The sequence below is a fragment of the Coregonus clupeaformis genome, unplaced genomic scaffold, assembly GCF_020615455.1.
Source record: "Coregonus clupeaformis isolate EN_2021a unplaced genomic scaffold, ASM2061545v1 scaf0112, whole genome shotgun sequence".
In the NCBI taxonomy this organism is placed as follows: Eukaryota; Metazoa; Chordata; class Actinopteri; order Salmoniformes; family Salmonidae; genus Coregonus; species Coregonus clupeaformis.
The window spans coordinates 162,070-184,572 of NW_025533567.1; the positions used below are offsets into that span (position 1 = coordinate 162,070).

The 22,503-nt window shown below is 43.8% G+C and overlaps 2 protein-coding genes across 2 annotated transcripts; both read right to left on the reverse strand.

Moving 5' to 3' along the window:
- Positions 1 to 501: 501 nt before the first annotated feature.
- LOC121568923 (nucleobindin-2) lies at positions 502 to 14,186 on the reverse strand. The gene is made up of 13 exons (XM_041879403.2): positions 13,843 to 14,186; positions 13,196 to 13,328; positions 12,055 to 12,162; positions 10,781 to 10,913; positions 10,572 to 10,675; positions 10,191 to 10,376; positions 8,865 to 8,955; positions 8,727 to 8,785; positions 8,548 to 8,640; positions 1,729 to 1,818; positions 1,466 to 1,639; positions 1,133 to 1,247; positions 502 to 1,022 (listed from the first exon to the last, which is right to left on the reverse strand). Exons 2-13 carry the CDS (start codon positions 13,322 to 13,324, stop codon positions 934 to 936), a joined length of 1,371 nt encoding a protein of 456 aa, XP_041735337.1. The 5' UTR covers positions 13,325 to 13,328; positions 13,843 to 14,186; the 3' UTR covers positions 502 to 933.
- A 524-nt stretch (positions 14,187 to 14,710) lies between these two features.
- LOC121568933 (G1/S-specific cyclin-D1-like) lies at positions 14,711 to 16,834 on the reverse strand. The gene is made up of 4 exons (XM_041879420.1): positions 16,360 to 16,834; positions 16,041 to 16,256; positions 15,525 to 15,845; positions 14,711 to 15,258 (listed from the first exon to the last, which is right to left on the reverse strand). Exons 1-4 carry the CDS (start codon positions 16,603 to 16,605, stop codon positions 15,109 to 15,111), a joined length of 933 nt encoding a protein of 310 aa, XP_041735354.1. The 5' UTR covers positions 16,606 to 16,834; the 3' UTR covers positions 14,711 to 15,108.
- Between the last annotated feature and the right edge of the window lie 5,669 nt (positions 16,835 to 22,503).

The window sequence follows — 22,503 nt, forward strand, 5'->3', positions numbered from 1 at the left end:
TGTAAAAGAAATACAAAGGATATTTTCGGAAAACCTCATATTAAACACTAATGGCATTCACTAAATTGATGGTTTATATTTAGGATGTTTTACAGCGTTGTCATTTTATTTGTTATTTTAAAAACATCTTATTCGATTAATGTATATATTTTACATGTGATAAGGCCACACAGAGGGCAACAGATAATTCATGAATACATTTACATACGCACTAATAATTCGATATTAAATTGATTATGGCAGTAGGCCTAGTATGGAAATAGTCATGTAAACACCTTACTCTGCTTATCTTAAATCGGCGTACGGTCCATATCTAAGCAAGCATACGCCGATTAAAACATCTGGTTTTCTGAGCAATCTTTCGAATGATTAGGGCATGTAAACACCTTAAATCGGCGTTCTAGCTGTGTGATCTGAGCATGTGCCAGCACCAGTAACGCAAGACTCCCTCTTATGCACGAGTAAAGTGAGTTTGGAAAAACAAAGTAAGCACATTAGAAATAGTTTTCACATACAAACTTTATATGTCCCAACTCACAATCAAAAAGGTTTTGCAAAAATAACATGGCCACTGTGGTCAAACGTTTTTTTTTGATTGACGATTTTCGGAATTTATCACAAGTCCCATCAGTAGCCGTATTTCAGATGTGTCCATGTAAACAGGATTATTAGGGAAATCCTTCTTCTTGCAAACATGTAAATGTTTTAAACAAAATTGTGTTATTGTGTGAATGTAACCATGCTCAAAGACACCTGTGATAATCTGAAGTACCAAAGAAGGACACTAGATGTCATCTGATGAAATTCCATATATTCCTTGAAAGTTACCAAAATTCTGGTAGTTTACTGGTAAACTTAGAAAGTTTGCAACCCTATGTGAAAGTTTGCAACTCTACCCTCCCTTTGCAACCCTATGTGTATCCGAGTGCTGTATTAGGTGTGTATGGGCAGGTTCTGTGGTGGTTCTGCAGGCAGGTTATTGTGGGCCTCTTGGACTTCTTGTTCAACAGGAGCTTTAGCACCTGAATGAGAGCGCGAGAGAGAACATTCCATTACTGAAAGAAGGAGACAAAAGCAAAAATGTCCAACTCACTCCATCCCGCTCTTTTTAAACTCCTCCCATCTCATTTACCTTGATCTTCCAGTTTCTGCATCTCTTGGTGGAACTGTAGTTCTCCGTTAGGACCCGTAGGAGGCTGCCCCTCCACTGCCTGTTTCTCCTTCCTCTGAGACATCTCTAGTACTGCCTGACAGAATCAGAGAAACATTTCTGAGTCATAATTCCTTCAATAATAATCATATGACTACTCATAGTTTCATATTTCATTGACGGTATAATCGCTATAGTGAGAGTATGGCTTATTTGACAGTATTTTGCTGTTCATAGTATGGCTATACACAGTGTATTGATGAACAGATAGATATCCTCCATTACCACTACGTAGAGTAAGTAGTGGTTGTCTACCTGTTGGTACTCTCGTCTCTGGGCTTCCAGGGCCTTGCCCCTCTCCTTCAGCAGATCCTGCTCCTGACGAAGAGACTCCGCCCTCCTTCCCAGCTCCTCCTCCTTGGTCCGCAGCTCCGCCTCAAACCGCTGGAGCTCAGCCTCTGTGAACACCGGCTTGGTGTCGTCTAAAGTCTGGAGGGATGGGGAAGACGAATATGAGTGGAGTCTGACATGACGCAACACACAAGCTATAAATCTACCCAACGTCTACCCTTACTTACATCCCATTCTTTAGGGCTGTTGAACTCTTTCTTGTCTGTTGATTTAAGGAACTCTTCCAGGCTGACGAGTCGATCTTGATTCATGTCCACCTGTCAAAACAGAAAACAGCTGAAAAAAGTAATAATAGATAACAGATAGAGTGAAAGGATGAGAGGTGAACAGACACAGAGAGAGAAAGGATGAGATGTGAACAGACACAGAGAGAGAAAGGATGAGATGTGAACAGACACAGAGAGAGTGAAAGGAAGAGAGGTGAACAGACAGAGAGAGAGTGAAAGGATGAGAGGTGAACAGACAGAGAGAGAGAGTGAAAGGATGAGAGGTGAACAGACAGAGAGAGAGTGAAAGGAAGAGGTGAACAGACAGAGAGAGAGTCAAAGGAAGAGGTGAACAGACAGAGAGTCAAAGGAAGAGGTGAACAGACAGAGAGAGAGTGAAAGGATGAGAGGTGAACAGAGAGAGAGAGTGAAAGGAAGAGAGGTGAACAGACAGAGAGAGAGTGAAAGGAAGAGAGGTGAACAGACAGAGAGAGAGTGAAAGGAAGAGAGGTGAACAGACAGAGAGAGAGTGAAAGGAAGAGAGGTGCACAGACAGAGAGAGAGTGAAAGGAAGAGAGGTGCACAGACAGAGAGAGAGTGAAAGGAAGAGAGGTGAACAGACAGAGAGAGAGTGAAAGGAAGAGAGGTGAACAGACAGAGAGAGAGTGAAAGGAAGACAGGTGAACAGACAGAGAGAGAGTGAAAGGAAGAGAGGTGAACAGACAGAGAAAGTGAAAGGAAGAGAGGTGAACAGACAGAGAAAGTGAAAGGAAGAGAGGTGAACAGACAGAGAGAGTGAAAGGAAGAGAGGTGAACAGACAGAGAGAGAGTGAAAGGAAGAGAGGTGAACAGACAGAGAGAGAGTGAAAGGAAGAGAGGTGAACAGACAGAGAGAGAGTGAAAGAATGAGAGGTGAACAGACAGAGAGAGAGTGAAAGGAAGAGAGGTGAACAGACAGAGAGAGTGAAAGGAAGAGAGGTGAACAGACAGAGAGAGAGTGAAAGGAAGAGAGGTGAACAGACAGAGAGTGAAAGGATGAGAGGTGAACAGACAGAGAGAGAGAGTGAAAGGATGAGAGGTGAACAGACAGAGAGAGAGAGTGAAAGGATGAGAGGTGAACAGACAGAGAGTGAGTGAAAGGATGAGAGGTGAACAGACAGAGAGAGAGAGTGAAAGGATGAGAGGTGAACAGACAGAGAGAGTGGAAGGATGAGAGGTGAACAGACAGAGAGAGAGTGAAAGGATGAGAGGTGAACAGACAGAGAGAGAGAGTGAAAGGATGAGAGGTGAACAGACAGAGAGAGAGTGAAAGGAAGAGGTGAACAGACAGAGAGAGAGAGAAAGGATGAGAGGTGAACAGACAGAGAGAGAGTGAAAGGAAGAGAGGTGAACAGACAGAGAGAGTGAAAGGAAGAGAGGTGAACAGACAGAGAGTGAAAGGATGAGAGGTGAACAGACAGAGAGAGAGTGAAAGGATGAGGTGAACAGACAGAGAGAGAGTGAAAGGATGAGAGGTGAACAGACAGAGAGTGAGTGAAAGGATGAGAGGTGAACAGACAGAGAGTGAGTGAAAGGATGAGAGGTGAACAGACAGAGAGTGAGTGAAAGGATGAGAGGTGAACAGACAGAGAGAGAGAGTGAAAGGATGAGAGGTGAACAGACAGAGAGAGAGAGTGAAAGAATGAGAGGTGAACAGACAGAGAGAGAGTGAAAGGATGAGAGGTGAACAGACAGAGAGAGAGAGTGGCAGGATGAGAGGTGAACAGACAGAGAGAGAGTGAAAGGATGAGAGGTGAACAGACAGAGAGAGAGAGTGAAAGGATGAGAGGTGAACAGACAGAGAGAGAGTGAAAGGAAGAGGTGAACAGACAGAGAGAGAGAGAAAGGATGAGAGGTGAACAGACAGAGAGAGAGTGAAAGGATGAGAGGTGAACAGACAGAGAGTGAAAGGATGAGAGGTGAACAGACAGAGAGTGAAAGGATGAGAGGTGAACAGACAGAGAGTGAAAGGATGAGAGGTGAACCGACAAGAGAGAGAGTGAAAGGATGAGAGGTGAACCGACAAGAGAGAGAGTGAAAGGATGAGAGGTGAACCGACAAGAGAGAGAGTGAAAGGATGAGAGGTGAACAGACAGAGAGAGAGAGTGAAAGGATGAGAGGTGAACAGACAGAAAGAGAGTGAAAGGAAGAGAGGTGAACAGACAGAGAGAGAGTGAAAGGAAGAGAGGTGAACAGACAGAGAGTGAAAGGATGAGAGGTGAACAGACAGAGAGTGAAAGGATGAGAGGTGAACAGACAGAGAGTGAAAGGATGAGAGGTGAACAGACAGAGAGTGAAAGGATGAGAGGTGAACAGACAGAGAGAGAGAGTGAAAGGATGAGAGGTGAACAGACAGAGAGTGAGTGAAAGGATGAGAGGTGAACAGACAGAGAGAGAGAGTGAAAGGATGAGAGGTGAACAGACAGAGAGAGTGGAAGGATGAGAGGTGAACAGACAGAGAGAGAGTGAAAGGATGAGAGGTGAACAGACAGAGAGAGAGAGTGAAAGGATGAGAGGTGAACAGACAGAGAGAGAGTGAAAGGAAGAGGTGAACAGACAGAGAGAGAGAGAAAGGATGAGAGGTGAACAGACAGAGAGAGAGTGAAAGGAAGAGAGGTGAACAGACAGAAAGAGAGTGAAAGGAAGAGAGGTGAACCGACAAGAGAGAGAGTGAAAGGATGAGAGGTGAACAGACAGAGAGTGAAAGGATGAGAGGTGAACAGACAGAGAGAGTGGAAGGATGAGGTGAACAGACAGAGAGAGAGTGAAAGGAAGAGAGGTGAACAGACACAGGGAGAGAAAGGATGAGATGTGAACAGACACAGAGAGAGTGAAAGGATGAGATGTGAACAGACACAGGGAGAGAAAGGATGAGATGTGAACAGACACAGAGAGAGAAAGGATGAGATGTGAACAGACACAGAGAGTGAAATGAAGAGAGGTGAACAGACACAGAGAGAGTGAAAGGATGAGAGGTGAACAGACAGAGAGTGAAAGGATGAGAGGTGAACAGACAGAGTGAAAGGATGAGAGGTGAACAGACAGAGAGAGAGTGAAAGGAAGAGAGGTGAACAGACAGAGAGAGAGTGAAAGGATGAGATGTGAACAGACACAGGGAGAGAAAGGATGAGATGTGAACAGACACAGAGAGAGAAAGGATGAGATGTGAACAGACACAGAGAGTGAAAGGAAGAGAGGTGAACAGACACAGAGAGAGTGAAAGGATGAGATGTGAACAGACACAGGGAGAGAAAGGATGAGATGTGAACAGACACAGAGAGAGAAAGGATGAGATGTGAACAGACACAGAGAGAGTGAAAGGATGAGAGGTGAACAGACACAGAGAGTGAAAGGAAGAGAGGTGAACAGACACAGAGAGAGTGAAAGGATGAGATGTGAACAGACACAGGGAGAGAAAGGATGAGATGTGAACAGACACAGAGAGAGAAAGGATGAGATGTGAACAGACACAGAGAGAGTGAAAGGATGAGAGGTGAACAGACAGAGAGTGAAAGGATGAGAGGTGAACAGACAGAGAGTGAAAGGATGAGAGGTGAACAGACAGAGAGAGAGTGAAAGGAAGAGAGGTGAACAGACAGAGAGAGAGTGAAAGGAAGAGAGGTGAACAGACAGAGAGAGAGTGAAAGGATGAGAGGTGAACAGACAGAGAGTGAGTGAAAGGATGAGAGGTGAACAGACAGAGAGTGAGAGAAAGGATGAGAGGTGAACAGACAGAGAGTGAGTGAAAGGATGAGAGGTGAACAGACAGAGAGTGAGTGAAAGGATGAGAGGTGAACAGACAGAGAGTGAGTGAAAGGATGAGAGGTGAACCGACAAGAGAGAGAGTGAAAGGATGAGAGGTGAACCGACAAGAGAGAGAGTGAAAGGATGAGAGGTGAACCGACAAGAGAGAGAGTGAAAGGATGAGAGGTGAACCGACAGAGAGTGAAAGGATGAGAGGTGAACAGACAGAGAGAGAGTGAAAGGAAGAGAGGTGAACAGACACATGGAGAGAAAGGATGAGATGTGAACAGACACAGAGAGAGAAAGGATGAGATGTGAACAGACACAGAGAGTGAAAGGAAGAGAGGTGAACAGACACAGAGAGAGTGAAAGGATGAGAGATGAACAGACAGAGAGTGAAAGGATGAGAGGTGAACAGACAGAGAGTGAAAGGATGAGAGGTGAACAGAGAGAGAGAGTGAAAGGAAGAGAGGTGAACAGACAGAGAGAGAAAGGATGAGAGGTGAACAGACACAGAGAGAGTGAAAGGATGAGAGGTGAACAGACAGAGAGAGAGTGAAAGGATGAGAGGTGAACCGACAGAGAGTGAAAGGATGAGAGGTGAACAGACAGAGAGAGAGTGAAAGGATGAGAAGTGAACCGACAGAGAGAGAGTGAAAGGATGAGAAGTGAACAGACAGAGAGAGTGAAAGGATGAGAGGTGAACAGACAGAGAGAGTGAAAGGAAGAGAGGTGAACAGACAGAGAGTGAAAGGATGAGAGGTGAACAGACAGAGAGTGAAAGGATGAGAGGTGAACCGACAGAGTGAAAGGATGAGAGGTGAACCGACAGAGTGAAAGGATGAGAGGTGAACCGACAAGAGAGAGAGTGAAAGGATGAGAGGTGAACCGACAGAGAGTGAAAGGAGGAGAGGTGAACAGACAGAGAGAGGGTGAAAGGAAGAGAGGTGAACAGACAGAGAGAGTGAAAGGATGAGAGGTGAACCGACAGAGAGAGAGTGAAAGGATGAGAAGTGAACCGACAGAGAGAGAGTGAAAGGATGAGAGGTGAACAGACACAGAGAGAGTGAAAGGATGAGAGGTGAACAGACAGAGAGAGAGTGAAAGGATGAGAGGTGAACAGACAGAGAGAGTGAAAGGATGAGAGGTGAACAGACACAGAGAGAGTGAAAGGATGAGAGGTGAACAGACAGAGAGAGTGAAAGGATGAGAGGTGAACAGACAGAGAGAGAGTGAAAGGAAGAGAGGTGAACAGACAGAGAGAGAGTGAAAGGAAGAGAGGTGAACAGACAGAGAGAGAGTGAAAGAAAGAGAGGTGAACAGACAGAGAGAGAGTGAAAGAAAGAGAGGTGAACAGACACAGAGAGAGTGAAAGGATGAGAGGTGAACAGACACAGAGAGAGTGAAAGGATGAGAGGTGAACAGACAGAGAGAGAGTGAAAGGAAGAGAGGTGAACAGACAGAGAGAGAGTGAAAGGAAGAGAGGTGAACAGACAGAGAGAGAGTGAAAGGAAGAGAGGTGAACAGAGAGAGAGAGTGAAAGGAAGAGAGGTGAACAGACAGAGAGAGAAAGGATGAGAGGTGAACAGACAGAGTGAAAGGATGAGAGGTGAACAGACAAGAGAGAGAGTGAAAGGATGAGAGGTGAACAGACAAGAGAGAGAGTGAAAGGATGAGAGGTGAACAGACAGAGTGAAAGGATGAGAGGTGAACAGACAGAGAGAGAGTGAAAGGATGAGAGGTGAACAGACAGAGAGAGTGAAAGGATGAGGTGAACAGACAGAGAGAGAAAGGATGAGAGGTGAACAGACAGAGAGTGAAAGGATGAGAGGTGAACAGAGAGAGAGAGAGTGAAAGGATGAGAAGTGAACAGACAGAGAGAGAGTGAAAGGATGAGAGGTGAACAGACACAGAGAGAGTGAAAGGAGGAGAGGTGAACAGACACAGAGAGAGTGAAAGGATGAGAGGTGAACAGACACAGAGAGAGTGAAAGGATGAGAGGTGAACAGACACAGAGAGAGTGAAAGGATGAGAGGTGAACAGACACAGAGAGAGTGAAAGGATGAGAGGTGAACAGACACAGAGAGAGTGAAAGGATGAGAGGTGAACAGACACAGAGAGAGTGAAAGGATGAGAGGTGAACCGACAGAGAGAGAGTGAAAGGATGAGAGGTGAACAGACCAGAGAGAGTGAAAGTGAAAGGATGAGAGGTGAACAGACAGAGACAGAGTGAAAGGAAGAGAGGTGAACAGACAAGAGAGAGAGTGAAAGGATGAGAGGTGAACAGACAAGAGAGAGAGTGAAAGGATGAGAGGTGAACAGACAGAGAGAGTGAAAGGATGAGGTGAACAGACAGAGAGAGAAAGGATGAGAGGTGAACAGACAGAGAGTGAAAGGATGAGAGGTGAACAGAGAGAGAGAGAGTGAAAGGATGAGAAGTGAACAGACAGAGAGAGAGTGAAAGGATGAGAGGTGAACAGACACAGAGAGAGTGAAAGGAGGAGAGGTGAACAGACACAGAGAGAGTGAAAGGATGAGAGGTGAACAGACACAGAGAGAGTGAAAGGATGAGAGGTGAACAGACACAGAGAGAGTGAAAGGATGAGAGGTGAACAGACACAGAGAGAGTGAAAGGATGAGAGGTGAACAGACACAGAGAGAGTGAAAGGATGAGAGGTGAACAGACACAGAGAGAGTGAAAGGATGAGAGGTGAACAGACACAGAGAGAGGGAAGGGATGAGAGGTGAACAGACACAGAGAGAGAGAAAGGATGAGAGGTGAACAGACACAGAGAGAGGGAAGGGATGAGAGGTGAACAGACACAGAGAGAGGGAAGGGATGAGAGGTGAACAGACACAGAGAGAGAGAAAGGATGAGAGGTGAACAGACACAGAGAGAGTGAAAGGAAGAGAGGTGAACAGACACAGAGAGAGGAGAGAGGGATAAAGACAGAATCAAGGAGAAACAGGAATGGCAGAAACCCAAACAATACTAACGTTCTTCATTACATGCTCCCTCATCCTCAGCCTCTCTTCCTCCATCTCCATCATATCATCCTCCTCATTCTTTGGGTCGTAGACCTTCTCCAGCTGGGGGTAGAGGGGCAGGAGAGAGACCTGTTACTATACCGCAAACGCACGCGCGCACACACACACGTGAGGGGAATGTGCGTTACCTCTTTGGCGAAGAGGGCCTCTAGTTCCTGCTCATCTAAAACACCATCTCCATTCGTATCTACAGGGAGGAAAATAAACATGATTTGAACACATACAAATGTCCTCATCATGTAATAGTAGAGTGGAGCTTAACTGACCATGCAGTTTGAAGAAGGTCTTTGGGTTAAACTCTGTTGGGTCCAGTCCATCAGTCTCCTCCCACACCTCACGCAGTTGCGCTACACTGCCCTGATGGAGAGATAGAGAGATAGAAAAGAGGGGGAGAGAGCAAAGAGAGAATCCATCCATTCTTCGCTCTCTCAGTCTTTCACCCTCAGTCTTTCACTCTCTCAGTCTTTCTCTCTCTTTCTCCGTCTCTCTCAGTCTTTCTCTGTCTCCGTCTCTCTCCGTCTCTCTCCCTCTGTCTCCGTCTCTCTCCCTCTGTCTCCGTCTCTCTCCCTCTGTCTCCGTCTCTCTCCCTCTGTCTCCGTCTCTCTCCCTCTGTCTCCGTCTCTCTCCCTCTCTCTCCGTCTCTCTCCCTCTGTCTCCGTCTCTCTCCCTCTGTCTCCGTCTCTCTCCCTCTGTCTCCGTCTCTCTCCCTCTGTCTCCGTCTCTCTCCCTCTGTCTCCGTCTCTCTCCCTCTGTCTCCGTTCCCCGTCTCTCTCCCTCTGTCTCCGTCTCTCTCCCTCTGTCTCCGTCTCTCTCCCTCTGTCTCCGTCTCTCTCCCTCTGTCTCCGTCTCTCTCCCTCTGTCTCCGTCTCTCTCCCTCTGTCTCCGTCTCTCTCCCTCTGTCTCCGTCTCTCTCCCTCTGTCTCCGTCTCTCTCCCTCTGTCTCCGTCTCTCTCCCCGTCTTTCTCACTATCTTGCTCTCTCTCTCTTTCTCTCTCTCTCTCTCTCTCCGTCTCCGTCTTTCTCCGTCTTTCTCCGTCTCTCTCCGTCTCCGTCTCTCTCAGTCTCTGTCTCTGTCTTCCTCAGTCTTTCTCCCGCAGTCTTTCTTCCTCAGCTCAGTCTTTCTCCCTCAGTCTTTCTCCCTCAGTCTTTCTCCCTCAGTCTTTCTCCCTCAGTCTTTCTCCCTCAGTCTTTCTCCCTCAGTCTTTCTCCCTCAGTCTTTCTCGCTCTCTCTCCCCGTCTTTCTCTCTCTCTCTCCCCGTCTTTCTCTCTCCCCGTCTTTCTCTCTCTCTCCCCGTCTTTCTCCCTCCGTCTTTCCCTCTCTCTCCCCGTCTTTCCCTCTCTCTCTCTCCCCGTCTTTCCCTCTCTCCCCGTCTTTCTCACTATCTCTCTCTCTCTCTCCCCGTCTTTCTCTCTCTCCCCCCGTCTCTCTCTCTCTCCCAGTATTTCCCTCTCTTTCCCTCTCTCTCCCCGTCTTTCTCTCTCTCTCTCTCCCCGTCTTTCTCTCTATCTTTCTCTCTCTCTCTCTCCGTCTTTCTCCATCTTTCTCTCTCTCTCCGTCTTTCTCTCTGTCTCTCTCCGTCTTTCTCTCTCACCGGAGCGTTGACCTTGGGATGCTTGCGGTGTTTCTCCTTCAGCTCCTCCATCCTCTTCTCCTCCTTCTCTCTCTTCTCCTGGTCTAGCCCCTTGAGATACTCCCGTCTCTCGTGCTCCTTCAGCATCTCATAGCGTTTGAACTCGTCATGTCTCTCTGCATCGTAGTTCTCTAGGTCTTTAGTGGCCTAGCAGGGAGAAAGAGGACAAGGATGAGGGGGATACTGAAGTACATCAACACCAGTGTTATGATACAAGTAGATAAGAATCATTATAATCTTATTAATTATGATAAAAGGCTAAACTGATCCTAGATCTGCACATACTCTTAAACACTCTATGAATACGAATACAGGCCCTGGACTCTATGCTCACTGCATTACCGTTGAGATGAGCAGCTCAAGGTCTTTGGCCTCAAAGGTGTTCTGATTGTGTGGATCCAGGTGTTCAAACTGCTTCAACAGAGAGGCATGGTCCATCTGTAAACCTTGGGGATAAACAGAGGGGTTTTAACCAGTGACTGTGAGAAAACATATAAACTTGATTTTGAATTAACCTCAACCTGGTCTTCCAGGCCTTTAGAAACACTCACTCTGTGTGTTGGTGCTGTCCAGTTTGGCTTTGAGCAGCATCCTGAGGCGAGACACCTCCTGTCTCTTCAGCTCATCCAGACGAGTTCTAACATGGTGCCCCACGAGGTCCAGCTCCTTACTGAGACGACCATTCTGAAGGAGAGGAAGATCGACAGTCAGTCAGACAGATATCAGAATCACCTTTATTCGCCAAGTACATTTACCAGGAATTTGATCTGGTGACATGGTGCTGCCACAATAAACAGAATATACAGACAGAATACAGACAGAATGTATAGACGAAGAATTTACACACTCGACATATAGTATGTACACTATAGATTAGGGATGGGCATTTGAAATGATTTCACGATTCGAATAGTATCATGATATTTTTTCGGATATCCGGGTGGTCGAAATACATGTTTTAAAGAAAACTATTTTTTTGGGGAGACTTCAATGGATACTTTAATGGAGACTTGCCGGTGCTCTGCGCGTTTCAACATAAGGATGGTGCGAGAGAGGAGCAGGGGCCGGTGTGTGTGACAGTCTGTGTGTTGCTGTCATAGGTTATCTATCACACCATCTGATAGTGCCTGTCTTGACTGCATCAAATCGTTGTGAAGAAGCTAGCTGGCTACAGTAGTCAGCTAAGTAAGCAAGCTAGCTAGCTAGCTAGCTAAAGTAGCAAGGCTAATTGAGGCTATTTTGCTGTACTCCCCGTACTTGTCTACAACAACTCCATTCCTATGAAACAACAGCCTACCTGTTGGTTGATCATTTAGCCAACTTAAATTCTTAAATTTTCATTCTATTTTGCATTTATTATAAATCTCCCACTTCACTTGCTACACATTGAGCCTCTGACTGTAGCGCTGCTTTGATTGACCGACAATAACAACAAGCTACACGTGTGTCTTTTTTTTTTTTTTTTTAAATGGGCCGCACTCATAAAAACTGTGGTGTTATTAAAATGTTGAATGTAATGTCACATAGATCATTTAGTTTACTTTTAGACAAAGCCTTTTCATTGTTAAAATAGGCCTTTAAGTAATCTAATACTAACGTCCATTCAGATATTCGAATAACCGTGCACATCCTTACTATAGATTACTTGTGTAACGTTATAGGTAATACACAAGGAGGTGAGGGGGTACTTAGTGAGTTAATACTTAGCAAAACTAATAAAAAACTACTAAGGTCAGAAAATATAAGACAAGGGGAGAAACAACTTGGAGAGATGACAGGAGATAGGGAGGATAATGATTATGATTATTGAGAGAGAGAGAGAGACCTTGATGTCCTCTGTGTTGGCAGTCTGGAGTTTCTCTCTGAAGTGGGGGTCTGTCTCCAGCACCTCAATCACCTCTCTCAGATACCGGTCATAGTATAGGCCTGTGTCCTGCAACGGACAGTCAACACACACACAGGTTTGAGTTTGAGTTTAAGTTTATTTTTACAGGGACAGTGCACATTAATCAACGTTTCAGTAAAAGTGCCGGTTTTAGCCAGCCGGCTAATTTTCAACCGCAGTCCCTGGGCAGGTTATTAAAAACAATTACAATATAGACAATAACAACATAGAACAAGACATAGCATACAGACATAGCAACATAGGACAAGCAAGACGTAGCATACAGACAGAGCAACATAGAACAAAAAGCAGCAAGACAAAATTCATAAAAACAACAAAGTGTTTCCACACCTCACAAGTTACAGACAACAGACATGGAAAGCGGCAACACACAGCTAGGGACCATGTTCACAAATCTGATTGACCTTTAGCCATGTCTTCAAGCATTTTGTGAAAGTGTGATATGTGGTGCAGTTATGTGTGTCTGATGGCAGTGTATTCCAGACATGGGAAGCTCTCACAGAAAAAGCAGATTTACTAAAGGTGCTTTTCCTTAGGGGAACTACACAGTCACCTCTCATGGCAGACCTTGTGGATCTGCTGCCATATGTTTGGGTTTTCTGTTTAACAAAAATACTGAGTGGAGGGGGGAGCCAAGCCATTTAGGATCTTGAATACAAGACATGCATCGGTGTATTGCACAAGATTTTCCCAACTCAGGAGCTCATGCTTTCTAAGGATGTGACAGTGATGATGGCTATTGGGCTTCCTATCAAGCACTTTGAGAGCCTGTTTGTAGACAGACTGAATAGGTCTTACTGTTGTACAGCAAGCTTGGGCCCAACTAGCCAAACAGTATGTTAAGTGGGGGAGTATCATGGATTTGAAGTACAGTTTTGCTACCTCTGTAGTCAAACAATTTCCTATAAATCGGAAATTAGCTAGGTTGAATTTGGTTATTTGAATTACCTTTTTCACATGCTTTTTAAAAGAGAGGTCATGTACAAGACATCACACACGCATACACATAGATACACATACAGACAACAAACACACACAGAGAGTGAGAACAAAGGCGTACCACATTATCCTCCTGTTTGACCTCCTGGGGAGGCTGTGCTTCCTGGGGGGTTGCATTGCGGTCGAGGGGCACTGACCAAACCTCCAGAGAGATGGACAGGAGCAGCAGCCAACCAGGATCCAGGTTCATCCTCCTGCAAGAGAAGTAGGAAGCATATAAGATGTCAATTATATCTTCAGACATTTAGTACAGCGAAGGCTGTCTGTCATTTGGTACTGAACATCAACTGAATGATGTTTGACTGCTGACATCTGGCAGACAGACATTGGCACATAACAGGAGGAGTATCCTGTTGCATGGAAATGATATGGGAACTGGCAGACTGACCATCAGATACTGTGGGCTAGTGACGCACTGTGGGCTAATGCGAAACCTCTCTGAATGAAAGGTCTATGCTCCGATTTCGCGTGACAAAATACAGCTTTTCAGTAGAAAGCTCAACAACAGGCAACAGCAAAGACACTACCGCACTCTTGGACAACTGCAAGCTAGCTAGCTAACGTTACGGATGACAGAGAGGCTTCCATCCATCGTGCATCCCCCATTCAGATTAAATGCGCGAATCCCTCTAGAAAATGTCTGGCATTGCCAACAGGCCAAATGTAGTATTATGTACACTCGGTGTAACATGAGGGATTCTCGCTTACCGTTACTTGTTGATCAGTGGATAATTATTGCCCGTTCTATTAGCCAGCTTACTTCCTTTACCGAAAGCTTTCTGATATGAAAAAAAAAAAAGATTTTTGCGTCGTAGCCGAAAATGACGTCAAAAAGAAGCGACAGTGTGTGACCGATTGTAGGGGTCGCGTCCGTTCTTTATGCCGCGTTCAAAGCTAGTTCCGACTAGTACGTGAACGCGGCATTATTATACCTCTGTGTCCCCATCCCGTCCGTTCTTATTAAACTGTAGCGCAGTGGTCTCGTCAGAGAGGAAGAGGCGAATCGAGAAAATTCAATGCGACAAAAATATGTCCGCGTGAGAGAAGCACTTTTTTGTATGGAGGGCTATGAGAGGGTGTCGAAATCCAATTACTTGATCGAATATAAGTTTATTTGATCGAATAGAAGTTTCGTAATGTTTAGGCTGTTACAAATGTATTTATATAAGTGGCATTCCGGCAACTTTGAGAAAAGCAACTTTGTTTAGCCTGTTGGTCACACGCGTATCTGCCCTCTCATTGGCTAGAATGGTCCCACCTGATCTCTCCTGCCTTCCATCGTTGATGACGTGTTTCAATTGTCAGCGTGGTCAGTCGAATGTCTTGTCAATATAATAGATAATCTTCGGTCTCGTTCCAATAAAAAAAACGTACCTTTCCTTTACACCTTCCTTACCTTGTGAAAAACACCCACATATGCGAAGTACAGTTATTGTTTTGAAGTTTAAAAATATAATAAATAAGTGAAATTGTATTTTATTTACATTGTAATGGTGTCTTATTTCTATAGGGGTGTTTGTCCATCACACACCTCACATATAAAGAGAAAATAAATAAAATATCAAATTCCAACATGTAAAAGTATGTATTTATTTATTTAATTACTTTGAAAAATAGATATCTATGTATATTATTTCATCAAATACCGTGTCACATCACATACAAACACAAACAATGGTGAATTGAAATAAATTAACATTACGTAATTGCACATAATAAATAAATTGATAAATAATAGATTAAGGACATACTATCAACACAATGACAAAGAATCACAGTCATGAAATAGATAATAAATATGGCACAGAAAACACACAATGAATAAATAAACTATATTAAATTGAAGTCATTTCAAAATATGATAATACATTGTAGAGCATTTGAGGTCATATAGAATTTATATCAGTTTCACTGATGAGCTACATGCAGGACTTTGATTGATTCACACTTTGAATGCCACACACAATTTAGTGTTTAGAAATCAATCTCTCTCATATCAGTAGGAGTGCCTGCTCTTTCATCCTCTATTTCTCCATCCTTCTCCATGGCACTGTCTTGGAGTCCACCTCTGAGCCGTTGTTTGAGGGCAGCTTCTATCAGCTCACTGTAACACTGCAACACCATCTGTGATCAAACAAGAAAGAGAAGCACAAATTAGGGTTAAAACCAGTATCCTTCCAGTCACACTAACCATAACACAACCAATCTGTAACTCAAACACTTAGTTCTGTGGTCCTTTCTTTTCCCATTTTCACATCTAAATCAGTCTTTCATTCAAATCCCACTAGCATTGCTATTGAATAGAGTTGAACTGCAGCTCCTGACTGTAATACAACCAATATGTTGAGATATCCTATGTAGAGATATTAGAGATACTGCTAGGCACTCACCAGGTCAATCTGACACAGTTCTGCCAGTGTAGCACTCATATGACCCAGATGACCTGGACCCTTGTTGCCCAACCCCCGGAGGGCAGAGTTCAGCGCTGCCGCAGCAACCAGGGATGGAGGGGCTCCCAGGAAACGGTAGTCGCAGACACACATGGCAACCAGGGTGTCACTATGCCGACGCAGTGTGGAGAAGAACTCCTCTGTGTCTGTCTCTCCATCCTTCCTCTCCCCAACAGGGGGAAGGAAATGTGGGATGAAGTCCTGAGGGGTTACCGCAGCCACGTCCCATCGAAGAGTCGCAAGGATGACACGTTCCATCTCCTTATGATGAAAGGGCAATAACATCAATATACATGTAATATATATATGTAAAAACATTTTCATTTAGTGTATGTATGGTCCACTGAATACAATGCACATAATAATACAGAGATGGTTTGCATTTCCAAGGTCCACCATATTATCACATACAGAGTTTTGAAAGTGTCTCTCCTCTCTATCACCATGGTGACTGACCCGTATGTTGGAGGGCAGGAAGCTGTACTCAGCTGCAGCACAAAGAGAGTCAGCAGAGACTGTGTCGCACTCTGTTAGTTTGGAGGCGATGAGGATGCAGGCTGCAGCCAGGCAGTAGGGTGAGACAGGTAGAGACAGGGAGGCAGACAGGAAGCGGTCCAACATAGAGACAGACAGGGGAAACACTGTTTCGTCACAGCCACACTCACAGCATACCTAGTAGAGAGACCAACAGGAGATAATCAATTAGTGCCTCATCACAGTATAACAAAGACATTAAAATAGATGAAAATGGAATCCAGAGATTGAAAATTCATACCTCCATGGCCCACTTGGCGAGCTCCTCTCTGCGCTCTGGCTCTCTCTGGATGAGGGCGACGTAGAGGGCAGAGGGCAGATATCTCTCCTCCACCTGTAACAGCCCCTGGATGACCCGCTGCCCAGACACACTGGGGTCCCAGGGGGCCCGGAGCTGTGACTGGCCCCTGGCCTGGCCCTGCTGGGCCCCCTGGCCATGCTGGCCTCGAACCTCCTCCTCACACCACAGAGACACAAACACAGACATCCCTCAGCTTAGCCCACACACACAACTACCTGGGTGGGTTTGTGTTCCTCTCGGTCCAGAGAGCGAAAGATACAACGAGTCAATGTTACTCTGTCAGTGTAAGGAGAGAGAATGTAGGACCAATATGTGTTCTGAAGATCTGCAACAAATCCAACTCAATTCAAATCTCTTCTTGTCACTGCTATGTTGGATGTCCTCTTATTTCCTCACCCCTCTGCATGTGTGTTCCTTTGTGGCGCTGGTGTGAATCTTAGCCCGAACCTCCGCTGTCTGGGTTTTATACCCCTCAGAGACAGAGTGACAGAGAGGATGTGGTGAAGAGGGAAAGAAAGAGAAAGAGGGTGGTAACATAGTGAGTGACATAAAATAATAAAAAGACAACAATGCTGTCTGTACAACAATGGCATCAACAGGTGGAGAGAGGGAGAAAATAGAGAAGGAGAGAGAGGGAGGGGAGGAGAGAGGGTGCAGACAAGAGAGGGAGGGGCCCGCAGGGACAGGGCAACAGCTTGCCCCCAACAGTGAAAAGGAGAAGGGGAGAAAGAGAGAGAAAAGGTCATCTCCAAACTCAATGGGAATGGATAACACAAGGAGAAGGTTGTTTGTTGACAATATTAGAGGGGGAAAGAGAAAAGATGGAAATATATCTTCTCAAACTGAACGCTCCAAATTCTCACCCATGAAATAATATAAACTTTATAAAGAAATTATCAATTATAATTGGGGTTAATTAGAAAAGCAAGGTGATGGTTTATGCTGTGTTGAATGTTTCCAAGGTTGCATTTTTACAAAATATTTTTGTCCTATATGTAGCTATACAGTATTTATTGTGCTACGAACTAATATATACAGTAAATATAAAGATTTCCTGCCTCTAAATGTCTAACTTTTGGCATGAAACTCTAACTCTCTCTCTCTAGTGCCCAGAACTCTCTGAGGAATCTCATTGTCAAAGCAACCTGTGTCCCGTCACTCTACTCCCCATTACCACCCCCCCCCGGCCTGTGGCAATCTGCTCCCCCTGTTTAAAGAGCAGTGAATTCACTGGGGAGGACAGGGCGAGGTATGAGCAACAGACAGTGGAGCAGGCAGGTCAATGAGCCGTATTGTCTCCTTTACAAATCAGTGTCAGACACCAGCCCCTGGCCTTCTGCTGGGTCCCCTCTCTCTCTGACACACACACACACACACTTCACACATTCATTGGACAGCAGACACACTCTCGCATGCTCCTCGGGGACTCCCCTGACGGTCACAATGGGGTCACACTTACGAATAGTGAATTCAGATTGTATTTGACACAGTGAGTCACTACAGGTGGTTTAAGGGACAAATGTGGGCTCATGTTTCACACAGACATTTGGGAAGCGCTCAAAATGAAACAATTACACACCTCTTGAATCAGCCTTAAAATATCATAAGATAAAAGCATAAATTAAGGCTAGCTTTTATTTTTACTTGATTAAAGGGGAAATCTGCATATCAGAACCCAAAGTATTAGCTTGTTTTACCCCAATGTTTGTAAACAAAGTAAATGTAAACAAACATGATTAAAACTATCATATTGATATCCTGGATGGTCAGTCCTTGCATCCATAGCTCTGTCTATGAATTTGAGAGTTGTTACATTTCTACAGCCCCATCCCTTAGCTCTTTATCAAAACAGGGGCAGGGAGCCACTTATTGTTTCAACTGCTGATTGCCGCTTTAAATCAATCACTATAATCAGACCTTCAAATAGATCTATTTTAATGCAGTTATGTATTCCTTTAAAATAGTATCTGTTTTATGCAATTATATTTAACTGAAATTTATTTTCTGTTTCCCACTAACATTTACTGTGTAAAGTCAAAGCATAATTTCTGAGCCCTTTTTAAAAATGTATTCGAAGTCCAGAGATTTCATTGCTGAAATATCCCTCTTAATCATTAGTAACCTGTGCATGTTCGTGTGTGTGTGTTATTCATGGTTGCACATTTGCTGGAAAACCCCAAGAAGAATACAAAAGGCATTCTTCTTACATAAGAGCACACTTATCTGGTACTAGAGGTAACACAATCACAAGAGAGATTATCACTCCAACACACTGGGACCATTGTAGAATTAGAGGGGATGATGGCTGTTGAGAGAGACATCATCCATAAGCAGTGATTGGAGTAGCACTGAAAACAGATTGAGTTTGAATGAGAGCCAGAGTGAGTTTGGCTGTGGGAGTCAGGAGAGGTCAGGTCAAGAGAGAGAGAGAGAGAGAGAGGGCAGAGAGGGGCGTGGGGAAGAGAAACACAGTGACAGATCGCCCGCCTGTTTAAGTACCCTGCTAAATTCATACATTGCAGCTGTATTCAAACTGAGACAGAGGAGAGCGAAGGAGGGAGGGAGAGAGGGGGACGGAGAGACACATGAACGACCCAGTCGGTCTTGAGAGGGGGGTGTGGTTCTCCGCCCCTCATTTTCCACCTCATTGCCCGGGACAGTGGAGGACAGAGATCCCCTTTTCCATCTCTTTCCACCTCACACAGACACCTGCTGAAAGGGGAGGGGAATGGGAGGAGGGGGTCTGCTCACTCAGTTAACACACTGCATAAACCATCTACAGAACTGATAAACAACACTTTATCGCTCAGAACTAAGTCAACCAACTAAGTGCTTTTTTACACAAAATGTTATTAGTTCACAACAATAACTACAGTGTAAACAAAGAGTATTAAAACTCGCAGACCATCTGACAAGAATACCATTTATTTTTTGATTTAACCTTTATTTCAACAGGAAGTCATTAAGATCCAGGCCTCTTTTCCAAATGAGTACTGCAGAAAAGTAAAAATACAATTATTAAATACGAAATGCAATAAATAAATAAATAAATAAATAAATAGAGGTATACTTTCTGGGTGATTTAAATATTTACTGGCTTTCATCAGGCTGCCCACTCAAGAGAAAGCTTCAAACTGTAACCAGTGCCTGCAACCTGGTTCAGGTTATCCGTCAACCTACCAGGAAATAAATCATCAACATGTATTGATCATATCTTTACTAATGCTGCAGAGATTTGTTTGAAAGCAGTATCCAAATCCATTGGATGTAGTGATCATAATATAGTAGCCATATCTAGGAAAACCAAAGTTCCAAAGGCTGGGCCTAATATTGTGTATAAGAGGTCATACAATACGTTTTGTAGTGATTTCTATGTTGTTGATGTAAAGAATATATGTTGGTCCGTGGTATGTAATGAGGAGCAAACAGACACTGCACTTGACACATTTATGAAATTGCTTATTCCAGTTACTAATAAGCATGCACCCATTAAGAAAATGACTGTATAAATGGTTAAATCCCCGTGGATTGATGAGGAATTGAAAAATGTTATGGTTGAGAGGGATGAGGCACAAGGAATGGCAAATAAGTCTGGCTGCACAACCGATTGGCAAACGTATTGCAAATTGAGAAATCATGTGACTAAACTGAATAAAAAGAAGAAACAACACTATGAAACAAGGATAAATGACATAAAGAATGATAGTAAAAAGCTTTGGAGCACCTTAAAATGAAATTTTGGGAAAAAAGGCAAACTCAGCTCCATCATTCATTGAATCAGATGGCTCATTCATCACAAAACCAACTGATATTGCCAACTACTTTACTAATTTTTTCATTGGCAAGATATGCTAGCAACAATTGCTGACTCTACACAGTATATCTGACCAAATTATGAAAGACAAGCATTGTAATTTTGAATTCTGTAAAGTGAGTGTGGAAGAGGTGAATTTTTTTGTTGTTGTCTATTAACAATGACAAGCCACCGGGGTCTGACAACTTGGATGGAAAATTACTGAGGATAATAGCGGACGATATTGCCACTCCTATTTGCCATATTTTCAATTTAAGCCTACTAGAATGTGTGTGCCCCAAGGCCTGGAGGGAAGCAAAAGTCATTCCGCTACCTAAGAATAGTAAAGCCCCCTTTACTGGCTCAAATAGCCGACCAATTAGCCTGTTACCAACCCTTAGTAAACTATTGGAAAAAATTGTGTTTGACCAGATACAATGCTATTTTACAGTAAACAAATTGACAACAAACTTTCAGCATGCTTATAGAGAAGGACATTCAACAAGCACATCACTTACACAAATGACTGATGATTGGCTGAGAGAAATTGATGATAAAAAGATTGTGGGGGCTGTTTTGTTAGACTTTAGGGCAGCTTTTGACATTATTGATCATAGTCTGCTGCTGGAAAAACGTATGTGTTATGGCTTTACACACCCTGCTATAATGTGGATAAAGAGTTACTTGTCTAACAGAACACAGAGGGTGTTCTTTAATGGAAGCCTCACAAACTTAATCCAGGTAAAATCAGGAATTCCCCAGGGCAGCTGTCTAGGCCCCTTAGTATTTTCCATCTTTACTAACGACATGCCACTGGCTTTGAGTAAAACCAGTGTGTCTATGTATGCGGATGACTCAACACTATACACATCAGCTACTACAGCAACTGAAATAACTGCAACACTTAACAAAGAGTTGCAGTTAGTTTCGGAATGGGTGGCAAGGAATAAGTTAGTCTTAAATATTTCCAAAACTAAAAGCATTGTATTTGGGTCAAATCATTCACTAAACCCTAAACCTCTACATCTCGTAATGAATAATGTGGAAATTTAGCAAGTTGAGGTGACTAAACTGCTTGGAGTAACCCTGGATTGTAAACTGTCATGGTCAAAGCATATTGATACAACAGTAGCTAAGATGGGGAGAAGTATGTCTATAATTAGGAGCTGCTCTGCCTTCTTAACAATGCTATCAACAAGGCAGGTCCTACAGGCCCTAGTTTTGTCGCACCTAGACTACTGTTCAGTAGTGTGGTCAGGTGCCACAAAGAGGGACTTGGGAAAATTGCAGTTGGCTTAGAACAGGGCAGCACGGCTGGCCCTTAAAAGTACACAGAGAGCTAACATTAATGACATTCATGTCAGTCTCTCCTGGCTTAGAGTGGAAGAGAGATTGACTTCATCACTGCTTGTTTTTGTAAGAGGTGTTCACAAGCTGAATGTACCGAGCTGTCTGTTTGGAATAATGGCACACAGCTCGGACACCCATGCATACCCCACAAGACATGCCAGAACAGATAATGGGAGGCGCACAGTACTACATAGAGCCATGACTACATGGAACTCTATTCCACATCAGGTAACTGATGCAAGCAGTAGAATCAGATTTTAAAAAACAGGAAAAAAAGACACCTTATGGAACAACGGGGACTGTGAAGAGACACACACAAAGGTATAGACACATGCATACGCACACATTGTGATATTGTTGTATGGTGGTATTAAACATTTTGTATTGTAGATTGGTAGTGGTGTAATAATGTTATATGATGTACTGTTTTATATTTTGTTTTATATGTAATGTAAGTGTTTTAATATGTTTGGACCCCAGAAAGAGTAGCTAATGGGGATTCCTAATAAATACAATCAAACAGTTTCCCTATTTCAAATAAATACTTGTATTTTAGTTTTCAGGTAAATCTTTAATTGTTTGCAATTCGATTTTATCTTATAAGTACTAGCATGTTCCATGTCTAAAACTTCATATGAAACTGAGATGAGGGAGAGGGCATAGACCAGTCACACATTAAGATTCATGGGAGTGTTAGGTTGAACAGTTTGGGAGGGTAGTGGAGGGTTAACAGAAGGGGGTCACACGGTCTGGTGGGAACATATGACTAGTAAACAACATCTGAAAAAAATGGTCCCTATCACCAGTAATTTATTGTTTTTGTACCTTTTACTTGTTAAGATTCAGCAATTTCGGGTAAGTGAAAATATTGTTATGACATAATACTGGTGGTTAAAAACCTTAAACATTATAGTACTGCATGTACAGTTGAAGTCGGAAGT